Source organism: Heterodontus francisci, chromosome 48, assembly GCF_036365525.1.
Source record: "Heterodontus francisci isolate sHetFra1 chromosome 48, sHetFra1.hap1, whole genome shotgun sequence".
Classification (NCBI taxonomy): Eukaryota; Metazoa; Chordata; class Chondrichthyes; order Heterodontiformes; family Heterodontidae; genus Heterodontus; species Heterodontus francisci.
This window is the reverse complement of record NC_090418.1, coordinates 4,887,744-4,901,467: the sequence shown is the minus strand read 5'-3', so window position 1 is coordinate 4,901,467 and position 13,724 is coordinate 4,887,744. Positions and strand designations below refer to the sequence as shown.

Below are 13,724 nucleotides of genomic sequence, written 5' to 3'. Positions count from 1 at the left end.
AATGAGCCACCCAGCCTAATCCTACCTTCCAGCATTTGGTCCGTAGCCCTGCAGCTTACAGCACTTGAGCATATCCAGACACCTTTTAAATGTGTTGAGGGTTTCTGCCTCTACTACCTTTTCAGGCAGTGAGTTCCGGACCCCCACCACCCTCTGGGTGAAAAAAATCTTTCCTCATCTCCCCTCTAATCTTTCTACCAATTACTTTAAATCTATGTCTCCTAGTCACTGACCTCTGCTAAGGTAAATAAGCCCTTCACATCTACTCTATCCAGGCCCATCACAATTTTGTACATTTCAATCAAATCTCCCCTCAGCCTTCTCTGTTTCAAGGAGAACACCCTCAGCCTATCCAATCTTTCCTCATAGCTGCATATTTCTAGTCCTGGCAACATCCTCGTAAATCTCCTCTGTACCCTCTCTCGTGCAATTACATCCTTTCTGTAATGAGGTGACCAGACCTGCACACAGTACTCCAGTTGTGGCCTGACTAATTATTTATACAGTTCCAGCATAACCTCCCTGCTCTTACATTCTATACCTTGGCTAATAAAGGAAAGGATTCCATATGCCTTCTTAACCACTTTATCAACCTGTCCTGCTACCTTCAGGGAACTGTGGATATTCACTCCAAGATCCCTCACTTCCTCTACACCTGTCAGTATTCTCCCATTAACCATGTATTCCTTTGCCTTGTTTGACCTCCCGAAATTCATCACCTCACACTCCTCTGGGTTGAATTCCATTTGCCACTTTTCTGACCAGTCCATCGATATCTTCCTGCAGCCTACAGCTATCCTCCTCACTAACAACCACACAGCCAATTTTTATGTCGTCTACAAACTTCTTGATCATTCCCCCTACATTTAGGTCCAAATCGTTAATACACACCACAAAAAGCAGGGGACCTAGAACTGAGCCCTGTGGAACGTCACTGGAAACAGCCCTCCAGTTGCAAAAACACCCGTCAGCAATTACACTTTTTTACCTGCCACTGAGCCAATTTTGTACCCAACTTGCTACATTTCCCTGGATCCTATGGGCTTTTATTTTTTTAACCAGTCTGCCATGTGGGACCTTGTCAAAAGCCTTGCTAAAATCCATGTAGACCACATCAACTGCACTACCCTCATCAATCCTCTGTTATTTCTTCAAAAGATTCAATCAAATTAGTCAGACAAGATCTTCCCTTAACAAATCTATGTTGACTATCCTTGATTAATCCATGCCCCTCTAAGTGACAGTTTATCCTATATCTCAGAATTGATTCCAATAATTTGCCCACGACTAAGGTTAGACTGACTAGCCTGTAATTATTCGGTCTATCCCTTGCTCCCTTTTTAAACAAAGATACAATGTTAGCAGTCCTCGAATCCTTCAGCACCACACCTGTATCCAGTGAGGACTGGAAAATGATGGACAGACCCTCCGCTATTTCCTCCCTGACATCTTTTAACCACCTGGGGTACATTTCATCTGGTCCTGTTGATTTATCCACTTTCAAGGATGCTAATTCCATTAATACTTCCTCTCTCCGATCCTGGGACCTTCTGGTCAATATTGTCTAAAGAAGGTGATCCCACTGAGCCATTGGGGAGCTCTATCTTACTGTTTAATTTTGCATGGGAATTGCTTTCTGCAGTTAGGCAATGGTTTTTCACCTCTGGTATCTGGATTCAAATCCACCCTTGACCAGCGGGCTGAAGGACTCTTTTATCGGATGAGTCTGACATGGAAGAAATCTCAATCCAGTTCTTGCTGGGCATGGGGCTACAGAAGAAAACCACCTCTAATTTGGCATTAGTTAAGTGTTAGCCTGGGCTTAGTGGGTAGCACTCCAGCTCTGAGAAGATTGCGGGTTCAAGTCCCACCCCAGAAACCTGACTATGTCGAATCTAACGACTTTATCAATAACTCAAATACACTGATTGTTAGAAGCAAAGCAGTATTTTATTCAAGCATGCTTGGGAGTAGGCTGCTCAGGATACCACACTCGATTCCTGGTCAGGCTGACTCCCAAACAGGATTTCAGTACATCTTTTTATACATATAAAAAGGGGTAGTTGCTTATTCCTAAAATATCAGGCGGTTTTGTAACTCTTCAAATCTGCACGTACACAACTCGAGGTTTATGTTGCATAAGCAAGTTTTAATAGAAGTACAATTGCTCTTTACATGATAACAGGATGCACCTTTAACCTGCTCTAGTTAATAATTCCAAACAGGCAAGTGTCGTTTCCATGTTATATATCTTTTAGTTCCTTAAAAAGCATGACCAGCACTTTTAAGAGTTTGTTAATTCATTGCGATATGTTGAAATACAGAATATGTTGAAATACAGAAATCCACAACTACATAATTCTAGGCTGACACTCCCAGCGCAGTACTGCGGCAGTGCTGCACTGTTGGAGGTGCCGTCTTTTAAATGAGTTGTTAAACCATCTCAGGTGGACGTAAAAGATTCTGTGGCACTATTTTGAAGAAGAGGAGTTCTCACTGGTGTCCTGGCCAATATTTATCCATCAACATCACAAAAACGGATTATCCAGTAATTTGTTTCATTGCTGTTTGTGGGAGCTTGTTGTGCACAGACTGGCTGTTGCGTTTCCTACTACAGTGACTATACTTCAAAAGTACTTCATTGTCTGTGAAGCAGTTTGGGAGATCCTGAAGTCATGAAAGGCGCTATAGAAATACAAGTTCCTCCTTTTTCTTTTAGTTGGAATTGCACTCACTAACCTTCAAATAGTTGGTGTAGGGAATAAGAGATGAGTGTCACCACTGGTACCACAGGAGGTGTCCTTCTGAGGTTGTAGCTGAAGTGTGTTGTTGGCCGTGTAGAGAGAGCCTTAGTCTGCATTTGGATGTGCTCCCCCTTGATGACTCCAGTACATGCCTAAGCATAGAAAATAGAAAGTGTTCCATCCCTTAGCACAAACTATCCCTTATATCAATAAGAATAAAGTTGCACTGCTTCTTTTCTCAAGTAAAATCTTCACAAAATCAAGCAATTTCACTTCCAAGCTGCACCAAATGCTGCTTTGAACAGGCAGTCTGTGGGGAGGTGGTATTCCAAATTTTCTTGCATCATCTCTGAGATTTGAGAAGTAACAGGAGTATACTGCACACTGTACCTATTGCATCGCTAAGATTGACGACTTCTACTTCTGTAATATGGCTCATCTTTCCCCCTTCCCCCTCCCCCCCCCCCCCCAACTCCGCTCAGTCGCTATGGGTACCCGCATGGGTCCTAGTTATGCCTGTCTTTTTGTGGGATATGTCGAGCATTCTTTGTTCCAGTCCTACTCAGGCCCCCTCCCCCAACTCTTTTTCCGGTACATTGATGACTGTATCGGTGCCGTTTCCTGCTCCCGCCCCGAACTAGAAAACTTTATTAACTTTGCTTCCAATTTCCACCCTTCTCTCACCTTGACATGGTCGATCTCTGACACTTCCCTTCCCTTCCTCGACTTCTCTGTCTCCATCTCTGGGGATAGGTTGTCTACCAACATCCATTATAAGCCCACCGACTCCCACAGCTACCTCGACTACACTTCTTCACACCCCATCTCCTGTAAGGACTCCATTCCATTCTCCCAGTTTCTCCGTCTCTGACGCATCTGCTCTGATGATGCTACCTTCCATGACGGTGCTTCTGATATGACCTCCTTTTTCCTCATCCGAGGATTCCCCCCCACTGTGGTTGACAGGGCCCTCAACCGTGTCCGACCCATTCCCCGCACCTCTACCCTCACCCCTTCCCCTCCCTCCCAGAACCGTGACAGGGTTCCCCTTGTCCTCACTTTTCATCCCACCAGCCTCCATATCCAAAGGATCATCCTCCGCCATTTTCGCCACCTCCAGCGTGATGCCACTACCAAACGCATCTTCCCCTCCCTTCCCCTGTCAGCATTCCGAAGGGATCGTTCCCTCCGCGACACCCTGGTCCACTCCTCCATTACCCCCACCACCTCGTTCCCGTCCCAGGGCACCTTCCCCTGCAATCGTAGGAGGTGTAATACCTGCCCATTTACCTCCTCTCTCCTCACTATCCCAGGCCCCAAACACTCCTTTCAGGTGAAGCAGCGATTTACTTGTACTTCTTTCAATGTAGTATACTGTATTCGCTGCTCACAGTGTGGTCTCCTCTACATTGGGGAGACCAAGCGCAGACTGGGTGACCGCTTTGCGGAACATCGCCGCTCAGTCCGCAAGCAGGACCCTGAGCTTCCGGTTGCTTGCCATTTCAACACTCCCCCCTGCTCTCATGCTCACATCTCTGTCCTGGGATTGCTGCACTGTTCCAGTGAACATCAACGCAAGCTCGAGGAACAGCATCTCATCTACCGATTAGGCACACTACAGCCTGCTGGACTGAACATTGAGTTCAATAATTTCAGAGCATGACAGCCCCCCATTTTACTTTCATTTTTAGTTATTTTTTTCTTCCTTGTTTTTACATTCTTTTTTACATTTTTTTACAATTTTTTTTTGCATTTATTTCATTTCATCTTAGTTTGTTCAGTTTGCTTACCCACTGTTTTTTTTCAGGTTTGCACTTGCTGCTGTTCAATATTCAGTGTATTAACACCTAATCTGTACTAATGCTTTGTCTTTCAACACACCATTAACATATTGTTTGCCTTTGCTCCGTGACCTTTTGGTCAGCTATGTGGCCTGGTCCAATCTACACCTTCTCCTTTGTTATCTCTTGCCCCACCCCCACCTCACTTGCTTATAATCTGTGACTTTTCTAATATTTGTCAGTTCCGAAGAAGGGTCACTGACCCGAAACGTTAACTCTGCTTCTCTTTCCACAGATGCTGAGTGATTCCAGCATTTCTTGTTTTTATTCCCGCTCAGTGCTTTCCTGTTTCCTTCCTTCTATCCTCCAAAAACTTGAATTCCTCCAAAACTCTGCTAACTCACACTGAGTTCCATTCAGCCATCACCTCCATGCTAGCAGGCCTACACTGGCTCGTGGTCTGGCAATGCTTGATTTTATAATTGTCGTCCTTGTCTTCAATTCCCTCCATGGCCTTAGAGTCATTTATGGCACAGAAAGAGGCCATTTGACCTCCCTATCTGTAATTTTCTCCTGCCCTATGTCTCGCTGAGATCTCTGTGCTCCTCCAATTCTGATCTCTTGGGCCTCCCTGATTTCCTTCACCCCATCATTGGTGGCCATGCTTTCAGCTGTCCGGGACCCAAGCTCGGGAATTCCCTCCTTGAAGCTCTCCGCCTCTCTCTCCTTTAAGATACTCCTAAAAACCTTCTTTGGTCAATCTGAGACGGAAGCATGGAAGCATAATGGTAAAGTTACTAAACTAGTAATCCAGAGGCCTGGCCTAATGCTGTGGAGACATGAGTTCAAATCCCACCACAGCAGCTGTGCAATTTAAATTTCATTAATAAATCTGGAATAAAATCTAATCTCTTTAATAATGATCATAATACTACCAGATTGTTGTAAAAACCCATCTGGTTCACTAATGTGGTTCAGGGGAGGAATCCTGTTCTGGCCTACATGTGACTCCAGATCCAATATTCCCCTGAAATGGTATCTCAAACTGCTACAGAAAAAAAAGTACTGTGGGTGTACCTATAACCAAATGGACTCATCATTAATTAGGGATGAACAATAAATGCTGTCCTTGCTCACATCCCAAGAATGAATTTAAAAAAAAAAACTTCTGGTCACCTGTCCACATATCGTCTTATATGTCAAATTTTGTTTGATAACACTCCTGTGAAGTGCCTTGGGGGCATTTTACTGCGATAAAGAGGCTGCAAAAATGCAAGCTGTTTGAAATAAGCTCGGAGAAATGTTCCTGCTAGGTTGCAGGTGCACACGGCCATGGAGCAGCCTGGAAGGATCTGTGCAGGCCTTGTGTGGCCATGCAAAAAAATTTCAAGGTACCAACGCATTGAAAAAAACTGGTCACACACAACAACAACATTTTAAAGGGAACATTGGGTGGGAGCCTATTTTAAATATTTCAATTAGTAGCTTTCGATAACCGTAGCAGCGGTTCATACAATAACAACTATGAAGTTGATGGCGCTTAATATTTCTGCTTTCGCAAGCATGTCATGTCTAAATTGTGCCTCTATCCTCCTTGGTAGATGACCAGAATTGTCCTGCCCCACATGCTGAAAAGGTATTGTAGCAGCTTGTTACTTGGGAGGTTACATTATTATTAAGTGCAACAATAAAGGTGGTGCTAGGGGTTGCGTTTGATGTTTATTTTGCGGCTGACTTAAAAGTAACTGAGCACCTCAGATTCATGTCGTAGGATGTCAAAGCAAATTGTTAGATGGGGTTGGAAAATGGACCAGTTGTTAAAATACAGATTGGCGGGGTCCAGTTTGCATTCCAGGGGGCTGAATTTTACTGGCTCCCGGGTGACGGGAACTGAGACGGGTTGGTAAAATAGCAGGGAGTCGTATTGGGATGGCTCTCTGTTGCTGTGCTGCCGGGCAAGTTTCCCAGTGGTGGGTTGAAAGACAGTTTGGCTGCTTATTCCATGGGAACGGGCAGCCAATTTGCATACTTAAGGGCCCGATTACAGGCCATTTTACAGGGCTGCCAGCATTTTGTTGAAGGCAGAGCAACACCCTGCCATGTGGGGAGGCCGTTAGCTTCAGAGTGGTGACGTCCCTACGGCAATCCAGGGAGTCATTGGAGCCGGAGGCTGCACAGCCCAAAGAGGGGGCTGCAGGCAGGAAAGGCTGCCCCTGCGGCCCAGTGATTTCCCCAGAGCTCCTCCATCCCATGGGGCCTACCGCTGTTGGCCCTCTAAGTTTTAATTTGTACATACCTGTCCAAGGGCACCTCCATTTTAAGGTTCCTCTGAGATCTGCTGCCTGCCGTAGCAGCGCACTCCTCTCCCAGTGGGGCCACTGAGGCTTCAGAGCTGCTAGCCTTCTGATTGGGCCAGCAGCATCAGGAGCACCCCCTCCCCCCCTCCCGCTGTCCTTAATTGGATAGCTGGCTCACAGGCAGTCAATTAGGAGGCCTCCTGCAGTAAAATAGCCGAGTCAGTCCCACTGCTGGTAAGTGCAGGCTCAGGACCTGCTTTTCAGACTGACTTTGGGGTCCCGAAGCCCATGGTAAAATTCAGCCCTTGAGATTTCCGGGATGGTGAGGTTTCTCCTCTACAAAACCAAATCTTAAGCAGGAAATACACCTCACAAGCAATTAAGGAAAGTGAACTGCAAATGGCATTTTACCACAGATTCACTACTCCAGGATTTAACAGCTGCATAATTCAGCTCCTTCACATTTGTTGACAATCCCAAACTTGCCTCAAACGCAGTTGGGTGGAGAGGCAGTGGGAGGGAAAGGCAGAGCTCACATGAGCTTGGGGCAGTCCGAGTTTGTATTCAGGAGTCTAAGGTTGTGGGTTCAGGTTCCACGGCAGAGATTTGAGCACATAATCCAGGCTGACACTCCAGTGCAGTGCTGATGGAGTGTTGCATTGTTGGAGGTGCCGTCTTTCGAATGAGACCTTAAACTGTATCCCCATCTGCCACCTGTACCCTAATCCTTGATTTCACCTCAAATCTGTTCTCCAGCTCTTTCCAATGTCAGTGGTGTCCTGAATCATGGGCCTCGACCCTTCTCCCCCTCAAAAGAAAAACAGCCTTAGTCTTTATGTTCAGGTGATGGTGTTTGTTTTGAACTTGTCAGGAAAAAGGGCGTCATCATCAACATTTCTTCAGAAGCTGGGACTCACCCTCACCCACTACTCACCATGTATTCAGCTACCAAGGTATTCTTTTATTATTCTTTAACTCTGTCAGTGGATAGCACTCTTGCCTTTGAGTCAGGAGGTTATGGGTTCAAGGCTCCCTCCACAGACTTGGGCACATAATTTAGACTGACGCCCCAGTGCACTGTTGAGAGTGCTATCAAAAGGTGCTGCCTTTTGGATGATGTGAAACTGAAGCCTGACTGATAGTTCCAGTGGCTCAATGGATATTCCCCAGATTCAGACCTGTGCAGCAAACAAGTGATTTCTGCTCATTTCTGTTGAGTGTAGAAATCGTAGAGTGAAGTACAATCATAAAATCTTACAGCACAAAAGGAGGCCATTTGACCCATTGTGCTGGCCCTTTGAAAGAGCTATCCAATTAGTCCCCTTCAAGTATTTATTAAATTCCCTTTTGAAAGTTATTAGTGAATCTGCTTCCACCACCTTTTCAGGAAGTGCATTCCAGATCATAATAACTTGCTGCGTGGAAAGTTTCTCCTCTCACCTTTAGTTCTTTTACCAATTGCCTTATCCTCTGGTTATTGACCCTTCTGCCAGTGGTAAGAGTTTCTCATTGTTTCCCCTCATAATTTTGAGTACCTCCGTTAATTCTCCCTTTATCCTTCTTTGCTCTAAGGCGAACAATCCTAGCTCTTCCTGTCTCTCTACAACTGAAGTCCCTTGACCCTGGTTCTAGTAAATCTGCACCCTCTCCAAGACCTTGACATCCTTCCTAAGGTGTGCTGGTCCAGAATTGGGCATAATGCTCCAGCTGGACACTAACCAGTGATTTATAAAGGTTTAGCATAACTTGAACGTTTTGTGTAATGAGTGAAGGGGGCCACAGGATTGTAGAGTAGTTCATTAGATGAATGGGCTCCTCAGTCTGGGATCTTTCTCTCCCACAGGTCTTTGTTGACTTCTTTTCTCGAGCACTGAACGCAGAGTACAAGCCAAACGGGATTGTCATACAGGTGTGGCAAAATAAGTTACTTTTTTAGTGATTAAAAATGCTCAAGATAAGATGAAAATTGTAGAATAGAGTTCACAGCTGTAGGTGTGACTAGGATTGTCAGATGACCTAAGCAGGTGAATTGGGCTATGCTCATACTTTGCCCAATCCTGGTTGATGTCGCATTTTTGTGCTTCATCCCATTGGTTTCGAGGTGTTGCCTTGTGCCCAATGTCAGAAGGTTGTGGTTCAAGCCCCATTTCAAAGATTAGAGCCCATCTTCTCGGTTGACACTCCAGCGCAGTACTGACAGAGTGCTGCACTGTCGGAGGTGGTATCTTCAGGATGAGACGTTAAAACTGAGACCAGTCTGCCCTATTTTGAAAAAGAGCAGGGGAGTTCTCGGTGTCCTGGACAATATTTATCCCTAAAGCATCATTGCTAACACAGATTATTTAGTCATTTATCTCTTTGCTGTTTGTGGGAGCTTGATGCATGTAAATTAGTTGCTATGTTTCTCTACATTACAGAGAAACAGAATCACAGAATTGTTACAGCACAGAAGGAGGCCATTCAGCCCATCATGTCTAAGCGGCTCTCCGAATGAGCAATTCACCTAATGCTATTCCCCCGTCTTCTCCCCGTAACCCTGCACATTCTTCCTTTTCAGATAACAGTTTAATTCCCTTTTGAATGCCTCAATTGAACCTGCCTCCACCACACTCTCAGGCAGTGCATTCCAGATCCCAACTGCTCGCTGCGTGAAGAAGTTTGTGCCCTCTCATTCTTGATCCTTTCACAAGTGGGAACAGTTTTTTCCCTATCCACTCTGTTCAGACCCCTCATGATTTTGAATACCTCTAACAGATCTCCTCTCAGCCTTCTCTTCTCCAAGGAAAACAGTCTCAACCTCTCCAGTCTGTCTTCATACCTGAAGTTCCTCATCCCTGGAACCATTCCTGTGAGTCTTTTCTGTACTCTCTCCAATACTTTCACATCTTTCCTAAAATGTGGTGCCCAGAACTGGAAGCAATATCCAGCTGAGGCCAAACTAGTGTCTTATACAAGTTCAACATAACTTTCTTGCTCTTGTCCTCTGTGCCCCTATTAAAAAAGCCCAGGATACTATATGCTTTATCAACTGCACTTTCAACCTGTACTGCCACCTTCAATGACCTATGCACATATATCCCTAGGCCCCTTTACTCTTGCACCCCCTTTAAAGTTGTACCCTTTATGTTATGTTGTCTCTCCACGTTCTTCCTACCAAAATGACATTTCTCCACATTGAATTTCATCTGCCCATTCCACCAACTATGTCCATTTGAAATTCAACACTATCCTCTTCACAGTTCACAATTGTTCCAGTTTCGTTTCTTCCGCAAATTTTGAAATTGTGCTCTGTACACCAAGGTCTAGGTTATTAATAAATATCAGGAAGAGAACGGGTCCCAACACTGTCTCCTGGGGAACTCCAGATTTAAAGTTTCAGGTCTGTGATTTTTCATCAGAGTATCTCTCGCCACAGATACTGCCAGATCTGCTGTGTATTTCCAGCACTTTGTGTTTTTATTTCAGATTTCCAGCATCTGCAGTATTTTGCTTTTGTATAAGAGAGAGGTCGACTTGGCCGCCAATGGGGTGAGGGGGTGGCACAAAGGATACTCAGAATGCACAAGAGACCAGAATTGGAGGAATACAGAGATCCATAGGATTTTAGGGCTGGAGGAGATTACAGAGATAGAGAGGGACTGATACCGGGGGGGATTTTTAAATGAGGATGCGAATTTTAAATTTGAGGCGTTGCCAGACCTAGAGATCAGCGAGCACAGGGGTGATGGGAGAACGGCACTTGGTACGAGTTAGGATATAGGCAGCAGAGTTTTGGGATGAGCTCAAGCTACAGAGAGTGTAAGATGTAAACTTGGCCAAGAGATGATTGGATTCGCTGGATATTTCCCATCCTAAATAATAAGAGAAATATTACGGAATTAAAAAAAGTATGTAACGTGGCTGAGTTAGACGTTGTTTTTCAGTGCGTGTTGCCTCTCATGGTCTCCACTAACATGACGCACAAAACAGAAACCAATCTTTTTGTGAAGAAAGCAGATGACTACGTCCGAGAAGCTCTGAACACAGTTGGGATAACAGAGCAGACAAATGGCTGCTTGTCCCATGCCATACAGGTAAGTGCTAAAGTTGCTGCTGTACTGTGTTTTGGTGTGTAACGACAACTCCCATGGAGCTAAGTCGTACTTTGTGAGCTCGATCCCATTTTGTGTGTCTAGCTGGGACAGGAGTTACATCACCTTCCAAACCCATGACCTCTTCCACCTAGAAGGATAAGGGCAGCAGACGCGTGGGAACACCACCATCTGCAAGTTTCCTCCAAGCCACACACCATCCTGACTCGGAACTATATCACCGTTCCTTCACCGTCACTGGGTCAAAATCCTGGAACTCCCTCCCTAACAGCACTGTGGGTGTACCTGCACCAAATGGACTGCAGTGGTTCAAGAAGGCAGCTCACCACCACCTTCTCAAGGGCAATTAGGGATGGGCAATAAATGGTGGCTTTGCCAGCGATTCCCACATCCCATGAAAAGAATTTTTTAAAAAACACACCCAAGCAAGGATTAGTGCAGTTGGGAGAGGCAGTGAGAAAATGGGGCAACAGCCTGATGGAACGAGAGATAGCACAGCACTCTAGAGCCCCAATACCAAGGGTGGGCTGGTAGGATGTAGCATCTCGCTATCTACCTATGCCTGCCACTTTAGGAGATGGAAGGTGGAGGCTATGCACTTCCTAATCTTGGCCTGGGAAGTAATTGGGGAACTAAAATTAGTCTTGGTGCTGGAGGTGGGTGGGGTACACCAGCCAGAATCCTGCTATTGTAAACTGACAGTAAGAATGTGTTAACATCTTACCTTCCCCACCCCCCTCCTCCGACATGGTTGAATAGCGTGGGAGCCACCTACCCATTTAGTTCATACAATAAGAATGGGTTGTTGGGGAATTAGCCGAGTGCAGCCAATTTCTCGGGAACTGTGCCCCAGTGAAATTCAGTATCCTATTATTGGACAACATTCGCTGAGCATTTCAGAGAGCTCTGCACTCCAGCTCTTAAACTGTAAAGTGATCTACGGTTTCCCCAAGGAGCAGGAAGTGTGATATCATGTTGTTTGTATGTGAATGGAGGGAGTTGGGGTAGGGGCGATAGTTGTATTGGAACCAGCTGCCAGTTTATTCTGATAAAATTCTTTTTCTAAACTGTTCGTCCAGCATTTCTTCTTCGAAAGGCTGTTTCCGGAATGGCTCCGACTGACTCAGTTCAGCATAAATAATATGAAGAAAATTTGTGAAAACAGAAAGCCATTGGTGGAGAAATGGAGCGGGAAGTACAAGACAACATAGTCACAATGTAATTGGAGGGGATGGGGTGGGGGGAGAGAAAGACAATTTCAGTACTTCTCTGATACCATAATTATTCTGTGGTCCTGTTGCTATCTGTTGCTTGTGGTTTAGTTTAATGACATCTTTAACGTGATCCATCTAACTGAATTTGTTAAAAAAAAAGCTGAACTGGTTTTCTCATTATTCTAATTTAATAGTCTATAAGTTTTTGAACACAGAGAAATGCAATGGTCAGAAAAATTACAGGCTGTGCAAAGTTATATAAAGGTGGATATACGAACATACGAATTAGGAGCAGGAGTAGGCTACTCGGCCCCTCGAGCCTGTTCCCCCATTCAACAAGATCATGGCTAATCTGATTGTAACCTCAACTCCACATTCCCGCCTATCCCCAATAACCTTTCACCCCCTTGCTTATCAAGAATCTATCTACCCCTGCTTAAAAATATTCAAAGATTATTTTTCCATTGCCTTTTGAGGAAGAGAATTCCAAAGACTCATGACCTTTTGAGAGAAGAATTTCTCCTCATCTGTCATAAATGGGTGACCCCTTATTTTTAAACAGTGACCCCCAGTTCTAGATTCTCCCACAAGAGGAAACATCCTTTCTACACCCACCCTGTCAAGACCCCTTAGGATCTTATATGCTGCAATCAAGTCACCTCTTACTCTTCTAAACTCCAGCAGATACAAGCCTAGCCTGTCCAACCTTTCCTCATAAGACAACCCGCCCATTCCAGGTATTAGTCGAGTAAACACAGTGGTTAGCACCGCAGCCTCACAGCTCCAGTGACCCAGGTTCAATTCTGGGTACTGCCTGTGCGGAGTTTGCAAGTTCGCCCTGTGACCGCGTGGGTTTTCGTCGGGTGCTCCAGTTTCCTCCCACAGCCAAAGACTTGCAGGTTGATGGGTAAATTGGCCATTATAAATTGCTCCTAGTATAGGTAGGTGGTAGGGGAATTGAGGGAAGGTGGGGATGGGGTAAGAATATGGGATTAATGTAGGATTAGTTTAATGGTTGATGGTCGGCACAGACTCGGTGGGCCAAAGGGCCTGTTTCAGTGCTGTATCTCTAAATAAAATAAATACAAAAATAAACCTTCTCTGAACTGTTTCCAACGCATTTACATCCTTCCTTAAATAAGGAGACTAATACTATACACAGTACTCCAGATTTGGTCTCACTAATGCTCTGTATAACTAAAGCATAACCTCCCTACGTTTGTATTCAATTCCCCTTGCAATAAATGATAACATTCTATTAGCTTTCCTAATTACTTGCTGTACCAGCATACTAACCTTTTGCAATTTAGGTGGAAGAGAGGGCCTACCCGAGAAGACAGTATAATGGCCAAATGGTGCAACCAGCTTGCTATATAAAGTCATATCATTTTAAGTTCAGCACACTGTTGAATGCTTCTAGTGAAACTTTATTTTCAGTATGCACTACATCCTATTGTAGATGACTGCACAGTAAACAATTTTCTGGAATCTAACCTAATATCCAGGTTTTCATAACTGTTACTTATATATCTCAAGTTCTTCATTGCTTATTTAGCTCAAGTAATCTATCCAGATGGACAGAATCAAATACTTTAGC

The 13,724-nt window shown here is 44.7% G+C and overlaps 1 protein-coding gene across 4 annotated transcripts in view; it reads left to right on the top strand.

The window, feature by feature from the left end:
* The window catches only part of LOC137357599 (very-long-chain 3-oxoacyl-CoA reductase-like), a 29,221-nt gene extending 15,838 nt beyond the window's left edge, over positions 1–13,383 (top strand). For all 4 annotated transcript variants that reach the window (XM_068024056.1, XM_068024059.1, XM_068024058.1 and 1 more), the window contains exons 7-11: positions 6,127–6,161; positions 7,694–7,775; positions 8,666–8,731; positions 10,746–10,895; positions 11,993–13,383. In XM_068024056.1, the coding sequence (XP_067880157.1) occupies positions 6,127–6,161; positions 7,694–7,775; positions 8,666–8,731; positions 10,746–10,895; positions 11,993–12,124 (465 nt within the window). In that variant the 3' untranslated portion in view covers positions 12,125–13,383. The remainder of the gene's footprint in view (positions 1–6,126; positions 6,162–7,693; positions 7,776–8,665; positions 8,732–10,745; positions 10,896–11,992) is intronic.
* Positions 13,384–13,724: the final 341 nt, after the last annotated feature.